The 22,890-nt window shown below is 40.4% G+C and overlaps 1 protein-coding gene across 2 annotated transcripts in view; it reads right to left on the bottom strand.

The window, feature by feature from the left end:
• Positions 1-22,890, bottom strand: part of stxbp5a (syntaxin binding protein 5a (tomosyn)) — a 98,454-nt gene that overhangs the window by 16,859 nt on the left and 58,705 nt on the right. For both annotated transcript variants that reach the window (XM_078275083.1, XM_078275082.1), the window contains exons 8-15: positions 11,279-11,402; positions 9,257-9,335; positions 8,476-8,630; positions 6,215-6,287; positions 5,824-5,971; positions 3,358-3,425; positions 1,404-1,444; positions 861-1,081 (exon numbers count right to left, since the gene is read on the bottom strand). In XM_078275083.1, coding sequence (XP_078131209.1) covers positions 861-1,081; positions 1,404-1,444; positions 3,358-3,425; positions 5,824-5,971; positions 6,215-6,287; positions 8,476-8,630; positions 9,257-9,335; positions 11,279-11,402 — 909 coding nt within the window. The remainder of the gene's footprint in view (positions 1-860; positions 1,082-1,403; positions 1,445-3,357; positions 3,426-5,823; positions 5,972-6,214; positions 6,288-8,475; positions 8,631-9,256; positions 9,336-11,278; positions 11,403-22,890) is intronic.

Here is a 22,890-nt window from a genome sequence, read left to right as displayed (position 1 = left end):
CACATCCCAGACACACGCTTCGAGCGTAGGAAAAAGTGCAGGACATTTCTCTGACACATCCACCAGTCATCCACAGAAAACGCTTCCAACAGGAAGTTGGCTGATTTGCAACAAGGCACATGAACTCTACAGATGTAGATGTTTTTTAGGGTTTGCTGTAAGCCCAGTTTGTTTGGAAGAACAAAATAATTGAATAGTCAGGATAAACAGTGCTGAACACAAAAATTTAAATTAATTTACAGACCTGTGAGGAAAAATCCATCATCGCACCTCCCACGCACTATGATTGACAAGTGATCTCTTTCTAGAGCAAGTCTAGAGCAACAACACCACAGCAGTGACTGCTTAACAAGAAAAATTGTTGCCAAAATTATAAATAAATAAAGTATCTTGCTGGTTTACCAATTTAACACTCCACTGCTCCAGAAAAAAGCAGAAACTACGCATATAAACAGTATACATGCACCCTCTCACTTGTATTATAGGAGCTGCAAGCATTCTCGCACAGATAAACAGCATTTCTCTTTACATTATGTCATTAAACACAGACTCCCAACACACCCCCATAAGCACTTACGTCGCTATCAAGGCAGATTATAATGACAGTCTAGCTTTGCTTGTTCACTGCTCCGTCTGTTGGCATGGCAACCATACTGCCTTTGACTAGGCAGATATTTGAGCGCATGTGTGTGTGTGTGTGTTTGTGCTCTTAAAACAGTAAAGAAAGTGAGTGCTGAGGGCAAATAATAACAAACCCATGCAAAATGTATTCTTGATGAAAAGTTACACATGTCCCTTATTTGTGTTTGTGCTTGTATGGTTACAAGAGTCTTACGATTGCACTGCAAACTGTTACCCACCTGCACCACCTCCGTAGTTACTTCCAGTTTGCTGAAGCGGTAGATGATAACATTGGCTGACACCCCGGCCACACACAGCATCCGGCTCTCAGGGCACCAGGCCATGATCTGAATGGCAAAGGGGTCTTCATCTGACACCTCGGTGCTGCTCTTGTCCTCCTTGGACCGGTTTCTGTCAAACACCTTGGCTGTTTTGAGCTTATAGAGCACCTGGAGCATTACTAGGAGAAAAGAGGAAAGTATCAGTTGCAATCCAGGGAAATCAAACAATCGAATATAACTTTCAAGAATATTGAAATCATCCATTATTACTACGTGTACAATAGTAAATCTAAATAATACTTATTTTGTTGATATTGACTGTGTGAAGGCTCGTGCTCAAATTTAGAAACATTTATTAAAAAATACATTTCTATATTAGTTTTTAAAGTTGCTTCCTTTCCGTGAGCTTCCCTTTCGGTCTCTTTGTTGCTTATTGTTTGTTCTAAACAATAATTATAATTTCTGAAGCGTATACAAAGCTTAGCCGTTGAGTGAACTCACTTGCAGAGGCATCCCAGAACTTCACAGTTCCATCAGCATGCCTGGAAGAGAGGAAGAGAAAGACAAGATAAAAGTAGCGGAACAAGAGAGAGGTGACTTTCCATTTGTGTCCTGTTGTCTTGACTACCAACTTTGAATTCTAGACTGATCAAAATAAATAATGTTGTACAATTTGCAGCATTAAAACATCACAAGAATAACAATCGAAGACACAAAACCCGATGTCTAGGTAGTAAATCAAAATTAAACTAAAATATTTTGTTCGGTCCCCAATTAATCATTTAACACAACCATATCTCTCTTCTTTAGAGGGATTTAACTAATGATTTTCATGACTTCAGGTTGTTTGTTCTTTATTTATCCAGGTAGTCCAAGTCGATTGAGAACAATTTTTCATTTGCAACAACGACCTGTCACATTCACAGTTACACATTCATACCTGGAAGCTGCCCAGTACAACCACAGTCTGATCTGCTGGCCACTGAGCAGCTCCACTGGAGCGGTTGGGGATAAGGGCCTTGCTCAAGGGCACCTCAGTGGTGGTAATGAGGGAGGGACAAGCGCTGCTCTTTCACTTTCCCCACCCAGATTTTTTCTCCTGCCGGTCTGGGGATTGAACCAGCTTCCTTAACCCCTAGGCCACCACTGACCTTTAACAAGAAGGTAACCAGTAGGTTGACTATATACAGTATATGACCAAAAGTATATGACATCCCTGTCCACAATCTTGTTTTATACTTTTGTAACTGAGGCTGTTTTTCCGGTTGCTCGGCCCATTAGTTCAACTCATGGGAAATCTTAATGCTATGGCATACAAAGATATTTAACACAACAGTTTGCTTCCAACTGTGTGGCACACGTTTGGAGAACATCCTGTCCTATTTCAACATGAAAATGCCTCTGTGCACGACGTGAGGTCCATGAAGAAATGGTTGCTCTGTTTTGGTGTAAAAGAATTTGACGGGCCTGTACAAAGCCCTGACCTCAACCTCATCAGACACCTCAGCTAGAACACCGACTGTGACCGACCTCACTAATTAAGCTCTAGTGGCCGAATGTGAGCAAATCCCTGCAGCCATGTTCCAATCACATATGGGCATAATGCTCAGATATCCACATATTTTTTGGCCATGTAATACATGATACATGTCATTTAGCTGACGCTTTTATCCAAAGCGACTTACAATTGCTATATATGTCAGAGGTCGCACGCCTCTGGAGCAACTAGGGATTAAGTGTCTTGCTCAGGGACACATTGACTGATGTATCACAGTGGGAATCAAACCGGGGTCTCCCACACCAACGCATGTGTCAGATCCACTGCACCATCACTACCCACAACCACTACATGTAGTGTAAATTCTGTTAGTAACAGAACATCCACCAACGTCCACATTGCTAATTGCCTAAAAATGAATTTAGTGTGCACAGGATTACATTAAACAACAGGTGCTGAGTATGACAGCTTCTCCATGAGGTGTCACGGAAAAGGACATTGTCATAAAAAACATGTATTTTGGTTGCCATTTCTTCCCCTCACACTTATCGTTCAGCTGAGTGGATTGGGAGAGGAACGTTTTGCAGGCTGTGGCACTCTTAGAAGGAGAGAGAAGCCTGTACAGAATAGTAATACGGCATGTAGGGGTGAGGAGAGAGGGAGGAAGGAAAAGGAGCCAAACCAATACCTCAATGTCAATTTTTCAGTGTGTGTGTGTGTGTGTGTGTGTGTGTGTTCTGTCAACAACACCCCTTCTCCCCTTGTTGACAGCTTAGAGCGGGCTAATAAACATTAAAATGGAGCGAGGTGCACATGATTGGAATATATAAAGACCTACAGTAAATATTCTAAGCCAATCTCCTTCGCTGTGGAAACCAGACAGTGCAGGAGAGGTGAAAGTAATTGAGTTGCAGCAAGACGATAATGATAATGCTAATGAAATCAGTATTGTCTTACCCAGTGATGATGATCTCTGGGTAGCTCTGTGTGCCTTGACCCCAGTTTCCGCCATTAATAGGCCATTCCTGGATACAGCAGACACACACATTACATTAGAATGAATGAGAGACCACAGGTAGAATGTTAACAAACAGCACGTCAATAGAAACATTGATTTCAGAAAAGATGACATGATAAAATCGCACTTGTGCATGGGAAAACAAAGGCAGAGATTCTTTGTGTACCTCTCTCAACGCGTCTTGCAATTATACATTATGCACCTCAATGAGTGTGTGTCTCCATCTGAGAGCATGTGTGTGTGTGTGTGTGTGTGTTGGCAGGGGGTTTGGCTTTGAACACGTTGACACATACAAAGGTTATCATGACTCATGGTGATCTTTATGTGAGAATGCTCTCCCGCAGCTCAGCTAGGCCTTGGCTTAACAAAAAAAAGGGAAAAAAGCAGCAGCCAGGTAGCCAGTTTAGGTCAGTACATGCTGACATTTCCGACAGAAAGCTAGAACAAGGCGACAGGGAAAAGAACATAAGCATACATAATGGCTGAAGGGGCAGGGGGTCTGTCTTAGATGATACAGGGATAGGAGATGAGAATGAGAAGAGAAAGGAGGTGTACAAAGAGAGAGGATGATCGTTAAGTATTGTGACACTAGTATATATTCGGTTTAGCTTCACGGAAACATTGAGAAAGATACTTTAGCACTAAATTAACTCATGCTGCATGCAGTTTGTAGCAAAAACATGCATGTATGTATTAATGTGTCCTTTGTTAAGTGACCTTGTTGTTCTTGGAGTGCGGCAAGATGGTTAGAGGGTGTAGTGTGGAACATTTACATTTCTAATTTAGAAATTAAGCTCTTTTACGACACTGCTATCCAGAATGACATGAAGGAAAATTCCACCCTCTGGCTGGGAGGTGTGTTCAACAGTTACTTCACGATGGAGTAATGGTGATTTATTATGTTTTTTTTATTTATTTTAAGTTAAACAGAAGTCTGATTCTGCTTAAACCTACATTGTGTAATTTTTTATATTCTTAGCAAAAAAAACCTTTGTTCCTTCACAAATATGTACTCATTCATGTGTAATTACTTCCACCAACTAATATAACAAATATTCTCGTAAGCGTAGAATCTGACATTCAGAATCATTCAGAATACATAGGAGCGACTCGCTTGAATGACGGCAGCCATGTAGCGCCTCCATCTTTAAAATACATTAGCCAAAGAGGGACATACCTCCGCATTTCGCCCTCTTACACCTATTGGCACCGTGACGAATGCAAAGGGGAGATTACTCGCCAGGGAAGCGAAAAAGAGAATTAAAACGACAACGCGACAGGCAAAGCAACAAGACCAAAGTTAATATTGGAGTGGCTAGAACAGCTGCGTGTAAATGATGGAGAGAGCTAATTTCGCGTTCGGCCACCGTAGGAGGAAGGGCTAGAAAGTAATATTCAGTTGGTTGTCATATACAATTTCACCGCTAGATGGGAGAAATGCTTACACAATGTAGCTTTAAGAAATGGTTGCAAACAATCATAACAAAGAGTAAGCAATTTCTGTAGCGCTTATTTTACAGTTCTGTAATTTCCTAATAATTTCCCAGAAATATCTTTGTAATTTGGTACTAATTATAGGAACAAGACAGCTGAGGCTGATGGTAATGTCTTAGCTTTTCTAGTATTTGCTAAAACTAGCGATTTTTTCAGTTGGTACACCTGCCAGTGTAACTAAGAGAGTCTTTTAGTCTGTGCACAACAGGTTAACATCCAAAGTGTAACATTTGTCTACAGAAAATTATAATAATAAATTAGTATTGTATAATATTTACTTGGATTTGATTGGTGCTTTTCTTCCTAAGAAATTCCCATTTTTCCTATAATTAGTACCACATTACGTTGGCCTTACACCTTAACTCAAAATGCATGTCATGTTTTGTTTGCATTGCTTCTAATCTACTGAGAAGAAACAAATATCACTTCCTCTCCAACCAATTATTTCTCCCTTTCCTTGCAAAATTGTAAACCTGGAAAGAAGCCCTTGCTCTTTAATTCTGAGGGTCTCTATCCAAAGCCTGACATTTACCAATGCTATGTTATATGTGAAAGATTGTTCCATTAAGGTTCCCACAACAGTAAGAAAGCCCAGTGGCGGTTCTAGACTATTTCAAATGGAGGGGCCAGGCTGGGGCCACGAGCCACAAGTGTAACATACCACCAAGCCTCCATAGGTTTGGTCCTACAAAAGACTAACGATACGCATATAACAATAAACACAAGAATACTCATTCAGTGTTAACCTACATTTTATTTATCACCGCACATAAATAATATCCCCTCTTTAGGGATAAAGGTGGGGTTAAAATGTATGAAAATATTTTCCACAGTTAGGGGGGCCAGAGGGGGGGTCAATATTACAGATAACACTATGAAGTGTTGCAACATAAAGCTTTCCTATATATTACCTTCTTGCTGTAGCCCTGTCGTTTCTGCCGCGAACCAACAGAGTAAAGTGCAGGTATGAGGTCCACAGGGCAGTCAGCAAAGTACTCGCAGCAGGTCACAGGAGACTCGTGGATAGTCAGAGGATAGGGGTTCTCGAATATAGGGTAACTGTTAGCAAGAGGGCACAGATAAAGTCATTCTTAATTCAATTAGTCTGCCTACCAAGTATCAGTGCATTAATCTCATTCAGTACTGCATGCATACTAAAGAATAAGATTAATGAAAGTAAGTTATATCATGTAGAGGCAAAATATCATGAAGATAACGAGTGATAATAGACCAACTGTGTCATTTTAGCCCACATTTAAGGAAGAAATTATGAAGAGGTATTTAATAAAGAGTCAGACTCACCCATTTTGTGCAAGGTCGATCACCACTAAATCCTTTTCTAGAAGGACCACCACAGCGTAAGGTTCCTGAAAATCTGCACAGAGAAACAGCGAGACAAGTCATTCATCACACCATACTTTCAGTAGTGTTGTAATTCCTAGAGAGAGAGAACTCCCCTGAAATCTACAAAACCACAGGGGAGGAATTTCTCAGACTTTATATGGCAAATGTTATTATCATATCTGTGCCCTGAAGATGTGAGGGCAGGAATGTTTAACGCTTCATTTTCATTAATCTATGTGATTTGTGTCTGTGGGGGATATTGCCTTGTTTAAATATTTGTATCAGTCTGATTTGGGAGTAGAATTTCATATAAAACCTTAAGATGATTCTCCCTTATAATAGATTTTATTTATACCTTTGTATTTAATTAATTGATAAAAGGAATGCACTGATTCCATCCACAGATATATATTTAACTTATAAGGCACAGCACTGGAACCAGCACAGATCACCCTGCTATTTGCACATATCTCTGATTCTAGTCACAGTCTGAAAGCATTATAAAAGTCATAAATACTAATAAGGGGGGCACACACATCCAGCAATAACATAAATAAATAAATAGGTCGGACAGATAAATTGCGAATACAAACATAATACAAAGAAAATTCATGCTCATTAATAATTAATTAAAAGGGTGCAAAGAATTCCTTACTTTCATAGATTTGCATGGATCACATCAGAGCTGCCCAGTTTTTTCTTATATGTTTAGCCACTAAATGCCTCCTCTGAAGTAGCAGGGGGTTAAATGCTTAGCTTTAGGGCACATAACAATAACATAAATAACTACCTTTCTCACCCTTAAAAAGCTTGGTCTGGGTCAATAGCTGCCTGTCTGCTTTATGGCAGACAGTAGCTACACTTCCTATTTTGGATGTTTGATTTGGAAATAGCATCACACACCACATAGACCATTTAGATCTGTTGTTTAAAGCTGAAAGGCCTCAGGCTGTCAGAGTCCACCAAGGTTAAAACACTTTGACAACTGTTGTCACCACTACATCTCTCACTGTCCTTCTCATTTTACTCGCCAGGCACTGGTCTACAAGTGGTTCACCTTCTCTTGTGACTCATTATGCAACTTTAAACCCCTGAACAGTATCTCTATGTCTGTCCGTTTTGGCATTTAGGAGATGCTGAACTGTAATTATGGCCAAGTTCACTGCTGATTTACCTAAAGATACAAACTAATTACAATTAAGGTAATCAGTAAAACAAAAAATGATTTTCTATGATAAAGAGAAAGTTGGTCAAAGTTGTAAATAAGGATGTGAATGGAGCAACACCAGGAAAACTCCATCTACTGAGGAAGGCCATGAGGTGTGGCTGAAATCTTCTGAAAAACCAAGTAAGTGGACCTTGTTGTAAGAATATTTTGTGAAACTGCTATTTTCATGGTCAAAAATGAATCTCCAAGCTTAAGATCTAATAGAATTTACTCAGAATGACTGTATGTATTTTTATGAGTTGTATTTCACCTCTGAATCTTTGTCTCTGTCTGCATGCTGTACCTCTCTGCTACTTTGTGTGCCTGTACTAGTATGTGTTACGATACTTTGTCTGCATCTGCAGCCAGATGATCATGGATTATCCACCTCCTCTACGTACTAACACTAGTTACTGTAAGCGTGCAAGCATACACATCATCAGCCAGACAGACAAGTATTGTTTAATCCAAAGACCCAGTAATGTCCATTACCATATGAAATCAGGGGGTGGTGACATCAGGTTGCCAGTGAGAAGTCGCCATTATTATATAATTCACTAATCCTTTCTGACGCTGTATATGTGCCAGATAACGCTGCACCAGAGTTTACATCCTGGATTACATACAGTCAGGATCCTATACTGTACCATTCAGCTCCACTTCGACTTGTTTTTGCTGTTGACTCCTCAATACAGGAAATAAGATATTAATTTAATTTAGATGGAAGGCTATTGTGTTCAAAGAGATGAAATGAAAAAGTAATGTGGCGTGTTAGATAATGAAACTGGAATAGGATCCTTCCCCTTGGGGAATTTCATATTTATTACAGAAACACTAACACGGGGGCAAGCAATCCGACATAATAAACAAAAAAAATAGAAAGGTGTGTGTGCGGGTGTGATTCTAATGCATTGACGAAAGGAGGATAAGATGACAATTCCCATACAAATGCAATGCTCAGACATGCACACACTTTATGAGCACATCCACCACAAAATAGACACAAACTCACCATTAGAGTATGGTGTCTCACACAGTGTAAGGAAGTCTACTATAGGATAGTCCATCTCCAGCACAGCGGTACTTTTCCCGTGCATTACCGTCAAACAAGGCCGCCGGCCCACCGTGTCGTAGGACAGACCACCAGACAGGATTATAAAGGGCTCCCTGGAACGTACACACACATAGGTATAAACATTTTACTGGCAAATTTTTACTGTAGTAACTGAACAAAGTATTGGAGAATACAGCCCTGATACATTATGCCATGATACAAAGAGGAGAAGATTGACGTAAAACTATGTATGAGTTCTGGGTAGCTAGTCTGAAGCACATGTGTTACTTACATTGCCTTGGCAACAGCTTTTAACCTGTGTCAATAACTTTGATGTGTCTTTTGCTATTATTGTGATCAGGGGCATCAGACTGAGAGGGGGAAAGGGGACTGAGTACCAGGATATAGGGCCCTCATGTGAGAAAGGGGCCCACAAAGATACTAGAGGGAATAGCCGTGGATGCGGGGAGGGCCCATACAGGATGCCTGTGTACAGGGTCCAGTAGTTTGTGCTACGCCCCTGACTGTGATGTATAATTACTAATGTAATGCGTGTGTGTGTGTGTGTGTGTGTGTGTGTGTGTGTGTGTAAAAATCCAATAAAGCCCCTTTGAATTGAAAGAGAGAGAGAGAGGGAGAGAGAGAAAGATTCTATAGAGTACAGTATAGAATCTATGTGACACCTATGTATAAGAGAGAGAGAGAGAGAGAGAGAGAGAGAGAGAGAGAGAGACCTTACCCAATTCTAGTGGTTTTGTACTCCACTTTGAGAATGGGTTTGCAAGGCTCTGGCTTCTTCCCGTCCTTGGGCTGTTTTCCTAAAATAGAACAAACAAAATTTACTTTAGTTGGCCAGTTCATCTCTCTTCACTTCCTCTCCTCTCTTGTTTGTCCTGTCATCTCATATTTTTTCTCCCCAGAAGCTGCACTTAAATTGCAGCTCTGAACAGCAGCCAGACAATAACAAAAGGCTATTCATCAGAAAGGATAAAGACAAATGCAGGGGTAGGGACATGCAAAGAAGGTGTGACGACCGTGGATGATTTACAGAATCCATCTATTCAAACCTCAAGGTTGCTCCGTGTGCAGGCAAATTTGCACATCCATCACAGGTGTGCATATTTTTGTATCAGAATGCACAATAAGTGGTTGAATATATATCTGAACTATAACTGAAGAGTCACAGTGAGCCCTAAGGGAGGTTGTACAAAGCAGGTCTGTATAATAAAGAACTGCTTTGAATAACTACATCTAAATAACAGATATCTAAAAAGACAATTAAAGGAGGACTTATACGCCTTACTTAAACCTGTCAAAGGAATTTGCATAATTGTCAATTAAATAGTAAACTAATTATGTATGCAGCAGTGGGAGAAACAACTAATTAAAAAGCCTGTGTGGTGGTTCTGCAATCCCCGACACACAAAACCAGCTTGAGAAACTGGTTAGACGTTTTCCCTTTCATTTAATTTCTTTCTTTGTTCCTCTTTCTGACTCTCTCTGTCCATTTGTTGCACTCACACACTGTCTAGTTCTTCCAGGCCCTTCATCTGGGTGAGTTGTCAGAGTACTCTGTGGGGTGAGTAGGTGTATGGGGAGACAGAGGAGTACTGTATGGATTAAAATGCATCTTCAAAAGAGCAGACTTGCTTTTATACAGGAAATAAACACCTGCATTAATGTATGCACATGCAGACACAAAGTAAACAGAGGCAGGACATAATTGAACTGACAATACAGTAATCCTCTTGACTGAAATGGGGAAACAATGAGGGAGCCATGTGCAGGAGCCTCTGGATTTGAGGAGTATAGAGACAAAGGTGGCTGAAGGCACTGGTATCATGTATTGTAAAACTTGTACTCTAAAACTCTACTATAAGACCTTAAAAGTAATCAGACTAGGCAAAATCTGTTTGTTTTTTTATGTAAGGAAATGGATGCTTTTATCTCGATATGGCCTATCTTACATAAGGTTTGATGCCCACAAGTATTTGTAAGAAGAATCAGTTTGTCTCAGGGTATGACAATAATAATATAATAATAAAAAACTGTATTTATTTAGCACATCATAGAAAAAGATACCATACAATGTGCTTCACAATAGATGAAAAATACACGTAAAAATACAGATGCAAGAAATAAGAAACACTGCAAACATAGCAAAAAGCATATTAAAAAGAGCAGTAAATAAATTACAATTAATATCATTGGTGAAGTAAAATACTTTAAAAGTTTCTAAGGTAAAAGATATATTTGCTAAACATATTTTTTGGCTTGGGATGTCTTTATCTGCATGTTTTTATTTTTGAAAAGGAAGTTTTGAAATCATGTTTCAGATTTTGTTTTTTTCTCAAGGCACTACTATTGTTGAGGGATTAAATTGCTTATATTATGAATAAGATCAAGTATGGGGGTTATTAATAATTACCTTATATAGTTAAGTGTAAAGTTAAAATTAGATCCTCATGATATGTAATCTACCAGAATTGTTGAATTCCAACATATTTTGGGTATGTTGGATTGAGGTCCAACATGCATCTGGCTGGGGCTGAAATCACTCCCCGTTTACTATATGCCAATAGTGGACTATAGAATAGTGAAAAATATCCTCCTGGTCCCAAAATTGCCACAATGGAACACTATATGTGAACACTACAGAGTATCTATTCTATAGAGAGTAGTATTTGAGTGAGTTAGGGAGTGATTTCAGACACTGTGTGTGAGTGTGTGTTTGTATTTGTGTGTGTTTCCACCTCCTTACCATGTGGGGTGATTGTCTGTATGGGCTTGCCCTGGCCTCTGATGTTCCATATGGTCAGAGTTCCATCTGAGTGACTGCAAATGAACTGCTTGCCCTCGTGATGCCAGGCAACTGAGTGGATCGCCTAGGAAACGACATGCAGGAAGCAGGCGGGGTCAGTGGTTCAGCAGGATGAAACATCATGTGCCACCATCTCCCTACAAGTTGGTTGCTTTGTGGCAGCCATACGGTACACAGTACAGTGTTCATATGTGGGTTAAACGCCCCTGACTCTGGATTATACACTCTTCAACAGATGGTGAAAGTTAGATAAAAGGGTACGGCTCCTGACTTCAGAACATTTCTTGCGGCATAAATGCATATATTAGAAGAAGCTTTTATATGACCCATTTGCTGAATGTGGAGAAAAGCTGGAAATGGGTTGGTCATTTTATTCAGGATCGCCAGCAGTAAGGTTTTAGTACCATGGCAACCATTTTAACAATTCTATTTCATAAAGACACAAATTCACAGAAGGAAAAAAAGGTCAATAGTTGAAACACAGTTGTTCTGGTGCATTCAGGTTCATCTGGTGTCATTTGGAGTAGTGGATTTAAGATAAACGTATTTAGTTAGTCTGTCTGTTAAACCCAAAAAGCAAAGAAGAAGCAGAGAGGGTAAAAGAAAAAAAAGTCTGTCAGTAATGTGTATTTAAAAACTAAGCAAGGAAGTTCTAAAACAATTGCAAAAAGTTTAAAAGAGGAAATTAAAGTAATCCCAATTCTAATATCTACATTATATACCACTTACCTTTGCGTTAGGCCTTTAACGCCACGACAAAGGTGAAAAAAAATAAAAGAACCAAATGGAGAAATTGAATCAGAGAAAAGATAATAGATATAGAGAAGAATACGGAGTGACAGGAAAGAGTTAGAGAGATAGGGCCCGTTCTGTCCTCTTATCTTCTCTGTCATCTTAACAGTCTTGTTGCTGTTGTAATCCCAGCTCACAATAATTTATCTACTGACAAGCAATCATTGAAAACAAAAACACATCTTGCCCAAAGTATGATGGTAAAGGGCAACCCTGCTTATTGATGCCCTTTTAATAGCTCATAATTTAACTCAGCGAAACGTTAGGACATTAAGTAAATATGACAAAGACGCACCAAATCTGTGTGAAGCTCCCAACAGCTTCCAGAGCAGTTTCATGACGCTTGTCACATTCATTTTCATCCAGGGGCATGTTCTTACCAGGATACCTGCAGCATCCATAATATGTCGCGCCACGAGCCCAGTGCTTTGTCAGGGGAAATATTCTTTCAGAGACAATGATTGGACATATTCTCTGACGTGATGGTTAGTATAAGGTAAAACCTTTTCTTAAAAAATGTGCTTCTTTTTCATGCTTCTACATTTTTTTCCACCTTGCACTCTTTAATATTCAAGCTAAAGCTCTTTTGTTTAAGTGTGAATAGTTTTCCTTGTCTCCTTGCCTCGCATCGCTCATCTGACCAGAATGATTACCTGGCTGTCAATGTGTGTCAATGTGAGTGAGCACACGGTCAGGTTAAGTCAATCTCTTCCAATTGAAGCTGCTATTTATTTAGGTGTGTATCAATTTTGCCTTCGGTGTGTCATTAGTCATAAATGGTGCTGCGTGTCAGGCTCAGAGAATGTGCTGAGTTTTTCAGAAAAAGGCAAAATGAGACACTGTGGGGAACCAATGTCAGCTCGTGGCACACCGGTCATATGCTCACCACAACAAATCTAATCGTATCTGTCCTAGAGTGAATTCTGTCATATTTGTATATGTTTTGAGGGGTAATGAACTCCATTTATTGCTTGCTGATAAAGTATGTAACCCATGACACATGCATCTTGCTTTACAAGATTTGTTCTGCTTTTCCTTACACTCACAAAGATGAATAACGTGATACTGTGGAGAACCTCCTGACGTGGGTGTTTTTGGACGCATAGCCTTGAGGATTTCCAAAGGTCTCACTATCCTGGTTTTCTCAATAAGACTCAGGTCACCGTGAACTTGATGAGACAGAGCTATGTGACATCATGCTGCATAGACGCACAACTCACATTAGCTCATTACACAGTTAATGACTCATTCCCTCTCACTCCCACAAAGACGCATAAATGAAACATGACTAAAGTTCTCTTTTCAAGTATTTTTTAGTTATGGAGTTTCCTGATTTTCGGTTCATGAGGATTATTTCCTCAGAAATAATTAGAGTCGTAATGAGTCATGGCTTAGGTGTCTTATCTAAGCTGTTGGCGGATGTGAGTCCTGGTAGGCAGACTGACAGGGACAGGTGGGATGCAGTTTGTCAATGATTTGTTGCCAGAAATGATTCACAGGTGTGCACTGCCAGGTGGTGTGGATGTAGTTGCACCAGGTGTGCTGAACACAGTGTCAACACATTTTTAGATTCTGTAAAATATTTAGCATTCTACACTCTGGAACTGAGGTGTGTTATCCTATACTGCATAAGTAGACAGTATAAAGCATATCCCTGGTTATCTGGGACCCAGCATTGGGAGTCATTAAATGGTCTTGTTCACATGTTATCTATGGATAAATAAAGTTTTAATAAAGATCAGATATTAATGTGTTTGGATACCAGTGGGGGAGGGTCTAATGTGTTTTTTCTTTATGTTGACTGCAGCCCAGATGAAGGATATGATCTGCAGATATTCAGGAAAATGCTCAAACTTATTTCACTCGCTCTCAAATCACCCTACAGAGATGCTTTGACAGAGACTGAATTCTATAAATCTATCGGTGTATTGTTCAAGATTCAAGATTAACTTTATTGTCCCACATCGTGGGAAATTTGTCTTGGTTCGCTGTGACAGTCCCAATACGGAACAATGCACTGTGCTTAATTGGAAATTGAGTAGGCTAATTGGCACACATGGTACTCATCATATCAAACAATAATAATTAAAAATACTAATTTTATGATTTATTACATTAGGTCAGTTTTCACAGATTGGTCTTCAGGGAATGAGAGAATTCCTCAGAGAGAAGTCAACACTTATTAGAGTCACACACACAAGCAAGTGTGTTCCCACACACACACACACACACACACACACACACACACACACACACACACTCCTAACACAAACACACGAAGTCACGGCAAAGATGAAAACAAACACACAAATTTAGATTGGCAAAGGAAAATAGACCTACACATAAACATGCATATCACAGTTCTAATTAGAGAAGCTTTTGCCAGAGCTGTCTCACTGGGACACAAAGACAGCTTGGCCCTGAAGTGCCACACACACATACTACACACACAGGGGCTCTCACTGCAGTGGTAATTCAGCTCAAGTAGAAAAACATTCAACCAAAAAAGACGTAATCTAAAAAACAAGCATTTGGGGGCAAGTATGTCAACAGCTATTTCCATAGAGAAATCCTTTTTGTTTTGGAACGTGAAATCCATTCTGTTTCTGTGTTGTGCTTATTATGTAAGCCCTGAAAGAAACAAGCCTGTGTAAGCTTCTATTTACAAATCAAGACTTTTTACATATTAAAAAAGATTAAGCACCATCATCAGTTATGATTAGAGCCAAATTAAAAATGCTGTTATTATTACTGGACTCTCAAAGTACAACAGAGACTTTGTCTTTTTTAGTTATATTGTCAAAAAGTGTTAGAGAAATTTGACATTGTTAGTGGGGCTAGATGAAAAGTCATTTACTCTTAAATCCGCCTGAATTAGAAATAAACTTTGTGATTTTTAGACCCTTGTAATGAACTTGGACGTAAGTTTTCAAGAATCTTTAGCCAGGCTAGCGTCATGGCTCTCGGGATGGTAATGCTGGTCTGACTGTAATAACTTTAATGATCACTTGACTTTTAATCTAACACTATAATCAGATCAAAGATGTATTTATCCAATACTTGTTTATGACTAAATACCCACAAAATGAATGCCATTCCATCAGCCTCATGTGTTTAGCGCTAATTAGCAAAAGCTTTCTATCAAATCTTTTTTCCACAAATGATGTACACATTTTAGGCATTCTATGATTATTATTATTATTATTATTAAATGGCTTTATAAGATAAATAGGCAAAAAAATCTCCCCCAGACCCCCATAGGTCTGGCCTGAGCCCTGACGATTTTAGGCTCTGCCTCTGGCTTAAAGGTTAAGAATTAGGGCCCTATTTTAACGATCTAAGCGCACGGCATGAAGCGCATGGCGCAAGTTTAGGGCGTGTCCAAATCCTCTTTTGCTAGTTTGACGGGGGAAAAAGGGTCTGTGCGCCAGGCGCATTGTTCAAAAGGGTTGTACTTAGTGTCTTCATTCATTTCATGCAATAAACCAATCAGAGTGTCATCTCCCATTCCCTTTAAAAGCCAGGCGCCTTGGCACATTGCTATTATGATGGCGGATTTGAACCGTAATATTTTTATTTGTAATCTTTTGCATGTTTGTGTGCTGCTGCTCTTCCCTGTGTGTGTGTAACAAGCATAGTGTGCGTGCGCTGTGCACGAGCCTAGGCACATTTTACTAATTCACTGTTAAAATAACAATGAAATGCTGCGCTATTGACTTTAGACCAGGTTTTTGTCACAAGATAGCAATACGCCAAGAATTCACCTGAACACACCTCCCTGTAAGACCAGCATGCCCATGGGCGCAAAGATGGGCACAGGTGCATTTGCTATTTAAACGACGCGGGCGCTGGACGGTCTTAAAATAGCAAAGACACTTTGCGCTGCGCTGTGCGGGGTGCAAGATAGGGCCATCATTCTCTTCATCTATCCAGTCCATCCAATAATGGTTGAGAAATGTCACTCTGGACCGAAGCATTGGACCAACAGAGTTGATGGTTAAAAACTCACAATAGGTTCTTCAACATCTTTATTTTTGATAAAGCTATAGTGCGTTGTATCTGTCGTATGAGGAATTCTAAGTAATGACAACAACACTGTCGGCGCATCCACATGACGCAAACCTTCGGTGATTGCGTCATTTGGCAATGGCTTGAATGTAACGGACGTTTGTACTACAGCTTTAAGAATCACACTAGGACAATAAATTAATCAACAAAAGTCTGGCAAGAACTATTTTTTTTTTACTTTTTCTTAACAAGGTCAGTATGAAGAGAAACGTCCTGATGGATAGAGCCCCACAGAGACTGACCATCATATAAAGAGTGATATACAGTATATCCATCTAATGGATGCTGCACCAGACTTGCCAAATGACCCATCAGCAATGAATACTAAAGTTATCTGTCTGTATTCTCAACAGGTCTTAGGGGGAAAGAAAATACTTCTTAATGAAGACAGACTCTTGTCAGACAGAGATTTCCAATCATTTGTATCATTTGCTTTTAATCTTCTCAGACAACCAGATGGGAGAGATTTACTGCATGCGGACATATCAAATAGAGTCAGCTAAGCTGTCCATCAAAAAGAATACCTCAGGAACTTCTTTCTGGCAATGTAACCTCACCCGTTGTAATTTAGTTTTTTTTTTTTTAAGTGCTACTCATTTGTTTAAAAAAACTTGTTTTAAATCTGACTGAACCTGCAGCTAGCATTCAAGGTTGCTTATGAATTTTGGTGTTAAAATATATTAATTCAAATACAAATTCCTCCACAGAGGAAGCTTTTGTATTGTTTGGAAATTAAGTAATTAATGCTTAGTAGTTGTGGAAATAAGTGCACTTTTACTGTGTTATTGTTAGCCTTTAATAGTCGCTCTGAGAACTGCAGCTGTAACATTTTTCCCAGTTTTCTGTGGGATTTTTTCAACACACGATGTTACGGTTTGTATTTGTGTACACAAAAACTGGTTATCAAAATCTGAAAAGCTTTATTGCCAAGTATGTTTTTTACACATACAAGGAATTTGTTTTGATGTTGTAGGTGCATGTCACACATTCTCTAAAATAAGTTAAACAAACAGGTTAAACAGAACAAACAATATAAGTATAAATATATATATATATATACACACACACACAGAATGTGTTAAAAATAAGAGAGTAAGAATTAAGATAAAAAGAGCAGATTAAGTACAGTGGCATGTAGAGCCAGAGGTGGGGTGTGGAGAGTGTCAGGGTGGTTTCCGGGCCTTGTTAATAAGGCTAGTGGCGGAGGGGAAAAAACTGTCCATGTGACGTGAGGTTTTGGTCCTGATGGACCTCAGCCTCCTGCCAGAGGGGAGTGTCTCAAAGAGTTTGTTGCCGGGGTGGGAGGGATCAGCCACAATCTTTTCAGCACGCTTCAGAGTCCTGGTGGCGTATAGGTCCTGGAGCGGTGGCAGATTGCAGCCAATCACCTTCTCAGCTGACCGAATGACACACTGCAGTCTGCCCTTGTGCTGTGCTGGCAGCGTACCAGATGGTGATGGCTGTGTAGAAGTGCACCATCATTGTCTTTGGCAGGTTGAATTTCTTCAGCTGCCGCAGGAAGTACATCCTCTGTTGTGCTTTCTTCACGAGGGAGCTGATGTTCAGCTCCCACTTGAGGTCCTGGGAGATGATAGTTCCCAGGAAGCGGAAAGACTCCACAATGTTAATTGTGGAGTCACAGAGGGTAATGGGGGCAGGTGGGGCTGAATTCTTCCTGAAGTCCACAACCATCTCCACTGTCTTTAGAGCATTGAGCTATAGATTGTTTTGCTTGCACCACTTCACCAGGTGGTCAGCCTCCGACCTGTAGGCGGACTCGTCACCATCAGAGATGAGTCCGATGAGGGAGGTGTCGTCCACGAACTTCAGAAGCTTAACAGACTGGTGACTGGAAGTGCAGCTGTTGGTGTACAGGGAGAAGAGCAGAGGAGAAAGAACACAGCCCTGAGGGGATCCGGTGCTGATGGTCTGTGAGTCGGAGATGTCTTTCCCCAGCTTCACATGCTGCTTCCTGTCAGACAGGAAGTCAGTGATCCACCTGCAGGTGGAGTCAGGCACACCAAGCTGGGAGAGTTTCTCCTGAAGCAGAGCCGGGATGATGGTGTTAAAGGCAGAGCTGAAGTCCACAAACAGGATCCTGGCGTAGGTTCCTGCGGAGTCCAGGTGCCGGAGGATGTAGTGTAGGGCCAGGTTGATCGTCTACAGACCTATTGGCTCTGTAGGCAAACTGCAGGGGGTCCAGGAGGGGGTCAGTGATGGCTTTGAGGTGAGAAAGCACAAGGCGCTCAAAGGACTTCATAACCACAGAGGTCAGGGCAATGGGTCTGAAGTCATTAAGTCCTGTGGTCCTTGGCTTCTTGGGAACAGGGATGATTGTTGAGGACTTGAAGCAGGCTGGCACGTGGCATGTCTCCAGTGAGGTGTTGAAAATGTCTGTGAACACTGGAGACAGCTGATCAGCGCAGTGCTTCAAGCTGGATGGGGAGACAGCATCCGGTCCAGCAGCTTTCCTGGGGTTCTGTCTGTTGACGTCTTCCTCATTGATGGAGAGAGTCGTCACTGAGGTGGGTGGGGAGGTGGAGGGGGGGACCTTTAAGGTGGGGGAGGTGGAGGTGATGCACTGTAGCTGGAGCTGTTGGGAGGTGTCACGGGGGATGGTATCAGGGAAGACCCTTTGTTGGGAGGTGTTGAGGGGGATGGTTACAGGACTGACCCATTGTCCATCAAAGCGACAGTAGAACTCGTTAAGGTCGTTGGCTAGGCGTCGGTCGTTGGTGGAGTGGGAGACTTTGGGCTTGAAGCTGGTGATCTGTTTGAGCCCTCTCCAGACAGAAGCAGAGTCGTTCGCTGAGAACTGGTTTTGGAGTTTCTCGGAGTACCGTTGTTTAGCCTCTTTCACCGCCTTGCTAAACTTGTACTTTGCTTCTTTAAGTCTGTCTTTGTCCCCACTCCTGAACGCCTCTGCCTTATCCAACCTTAACCTTCTGAATTTGGCTGTGAACCAGGGTTTGTCATTGTTGAAACTCACCCTGGTGCATGATGGAACACAGCAGTCCTCACAGAAGTGAGAATGAGTGAGGTTTCCTTTGTTAAAGTCTCCAAGGACAATAACTAGGGAGTCCGGGTTGGTCCGCTCCACACACAGTATCTGGTCGGCGAGCATGCGCTGTGCAACCTGCATGTTGGCCTGCGGCGGGATGTAAACACCGACCAGAATGAATGAATGGAACTGGGTGAATAAAAAGGCTTACAGTTTATGATGAAAGATTCCAGGTCAGGAGAACAATGCTGCTGGATCACTGTCACGTCGTTGCACCAACCGCTGTTGATGTAGAAACAGATTTCTCCACCTTTAGTTCTGCCGGAAAGGTCCGGTATTAATCCACAGAGCCACGTCTCCGTGAAGCACAAAACAGTAGATGAAGAAAGTCCCTGTTTCCCCCCAACAGCAGTTGTAATTCTTCCAGTTTGTTGGGCAGTGAACGCATGTTAGAGAGAAATATGCCCGGTAACGGTGTGCGGAATCCTCACCAGCCCGTTTCCCTCTCCTCCGACGTTTCGCTGCGTGAGCAAAGGTGAGCACATATGGAGCTAAATCAGGGCCAAATGTTTTGTTAATTTGAAAAAATATATATATAGTTGAAAAACTTGAAATTGAAAATGTAAGTTTTGGTCTAAAACTTGACAAATAAAACCATGTATTCAAACTAAAAATAAGTGTACCAATTTTTCTTTCAGTTTGAATAAAATTTAGATTAAATTCTGGAATTATTTTGAATAAATTATTAATTTTCATTTTTCACTTTTATATTTGTTTTCAGTTCCACATTTCATGTTTTTAGATTCAAAACTTATTTTTTTTACGGCTTCAAATCTTTTTTTTCAGTTTCAGATCTGTTTTTCAGTTTCAGATCAGTTTTTTTCAGTTTCAGACTTTTGGCCCCGATTTTGCGTAGAGGGCGTGGCTTCAACTCAGAGGGGCGTGGAATTATGAGTGACAGCCTAACAAAGAAGGCAGAAGACTCTCCTCAGTCATGTTGCCTTCAGGAAATTGTGTTACTGCGAGAACTATGACTGAATGCTTTCTATCCACCATATACATGTGATTTCTACTAAACAAACTGATGCCAGTAACAAAGTTCCATTTAAAAAACTGTTTCGGACAACACGTGGTACCAATTACACTATAAGAGCAATAAACTGTGCCAGATTGTGCAGTTCAGCAGGAACAATGACTTCTCCCACTTCCACGTACGACTTTGAATGTATGCACCACAGTATTCACTCGGCAGTCAGCATGGCGTCCGCTCCGCCAAGGCAACCATGGTGCCAGCACACAGGTAAGACATGTGAAAGATATTAGCATTTTTGAATAGATACTTTGGGACATTATCCCCGCAGTGGCATTTTTTTTGTCATTAACCCATAAAGGGAAAATACGTGGACAGCTGGACAAAGCTGGAAATGAAGCATCCAAAGTTTTCAATCTGAAAACATGAAATGTGGAACTGAAAATATATATAAAAGTGAAAAATTAAAATTAATAATTTATTCAAAATAATTCCAGAATTTAATCTAAATTTTATTCTAAGTTATTTTTAGTTTGAATACATGGTTTTATTTTTCAAGTTTTAGACCAAAACTTAAATTTTCAATTTCAAGCTTTAGTTTTTTAACTATATATATTTTTTTTCAAATTAACAAAACATTTGGCCCTGATTTAGCTCCATAAGCGCACCTTTGACTAGAATGTCCAAAATTTCCAGTGTAGGGAGAAGAAATGTAGGAAATAAATCCTCTGGCGTTGTTCCCCTGATGTTCAAGAGCTCTTCTCTGGAGAAAGAGATCCGGGTACCATCGCAAAAAACAAAGTTAAAACACAAAACAAAACAAAACAACACGCACAGACACACCGAGTCGACCGTCTGCGGCGCCATCTTAGATCGCCATCACAGTCACGATAACAATTTCTGCAAGAAAGTTACTGGGCTTTTGGGCAAAAAACTGCTGGTCCCTTTCCATGATATCATAGAGAAAAAAAGAGATATTGAGAAAAAGAGATGAAGAGAAAGAAAAGGCAGGAACAATCAGGGCAAAGTACAACAGACCAACAGTCAAAATGATATAAAAAGAAAAAGAGAAATACTAAAACCATTAGGAAGGGAAATAAAACAAAAAAACACATTACAGAAAGAAATGTAGTTAAAGAAAAATGCTTGAGATTGAGTTGTGATATAAGAAAAAAGGTTGGCCACTGTGATATAGGCCATTCATCAGTGCCGGACTCAGACCAAGGTGTTGAGTCAGATGGAGCAGAGTGGAGCTGGGTCAGAGTGACTGATGCTCTCTTGCTAGCACTCACTGGGAACCCATACTGCTGATCCACAGCTAATAATAGACAATCCACTGATAGACCCAGAGTGGAAGGTGTGCTCTCTCAGCTCTTTCAAAGCTTGTAAAAACAAAAGTTTTATCGCCTCTGCTGTTTGTCTGAACTCCGCCGGAATCTTTATTGTTGTCTGGGGGCAAGGTTCAAGTTCAGATTTGCTGACATATCTGCAGTTTGACAGCATGTATAACTAACAAAAGCTGCCTTCATTCAAGTAAAAACCATTTTATGTTTTCCCTTATGTGCACTACTTGCTGACATTGTGTAAGAAAGTGTGCAAGAATTGTTACAAATGTGCCAAGAAGACAGGAGTCGACATTACTCACAATAAACATTTATCTCTACCCTTTTGAAATCCAAGACCATAGACTGACTATCACTTGTTTAAACACCCACACATTTTAGTCAAAACTAAAATATTCTTTAAGACATGCTTATTCTAAAGTCTGAATCCATCACTGCATGGTCTGCTGTTGAAATGGAGAAGAGGAAAAGCTTCCTTGTTCATTTCAGTCGACAACTTTGATACTTGGCAGCAAGCTTCCAGGCAAATAGTGTTTGAATGAAAGCACATAGAAGGAAAAAGAGCGCACAGCAGCAAGCTATAGTTTGCAACGGATTTAATAGCTGGAAAAACTTATTTCACCCTACAGTATTGTCAGCAGCAGAAGCTAAACAGAGATAGAGTTTGCACACGTTCATGATTACGTCAAACAATTCCAATTGTGCCAACTAATCCAGGCAATATCTATAGCTATATCTGTGGCTTATAATTAATGTTAAATATATGTTTAATGGCAGAAACGAGCTAGGCACTGCAAAACATCAAACATATCTTCGCCTTAAATTAGACTTAAGTTTCCATAGCAACCATCTGGATGTTGGATATGGCATTTAAATGTAAACACAGTTATAAATGTAGGATTTTTTCGCTATTCTGATAAAAAATAAAGAAATTCTACTATGTGATTATTATGTGATTTTGATTACATAAGTGACTATCTTAACACACTGATATCAAGATTAGGGCTGGATATTGTTAAAAAAAGGGGGAATAACCCAAAGACATTCCAAAAGAGAGGAAAGAACGACTGATTGTTGCAGGATCTTTCTCTTCGTCAGTGTATATCATAGTGAGCGAAATGAGGAACAGTCCCCACCCACTCAACCCCTGGTCTCTGGAGAGGTGTAACTATAGGGGTTTGGAGAGAAGAGATGAGCTCCCTTGGGAGATTCAATACTAGAGACTGTAATACCCTGGGAGCAGCAGGAGGATATTAGCTTATCTGAGAGAGGGAGACAGGGCAAAGGCAAAGAGACAGAGTGAGAGAGACAGAGAGAC

Source organism: Sander vitreus, chromosome 18, assembly GCF_031162955.1.
Source record: "Sander vitreus isolate 19-12246 chromosome 18, sanVit1, whole genome shotgun sequence".
NCBI lineage: Eukaryota > Metazoa > Chordata > Actinopteri > Perciformes > Percidae > Sander > Sander vitreus.
This window is presented reverse-complemented; position numbering and strand designations above follow the sequence as displayed.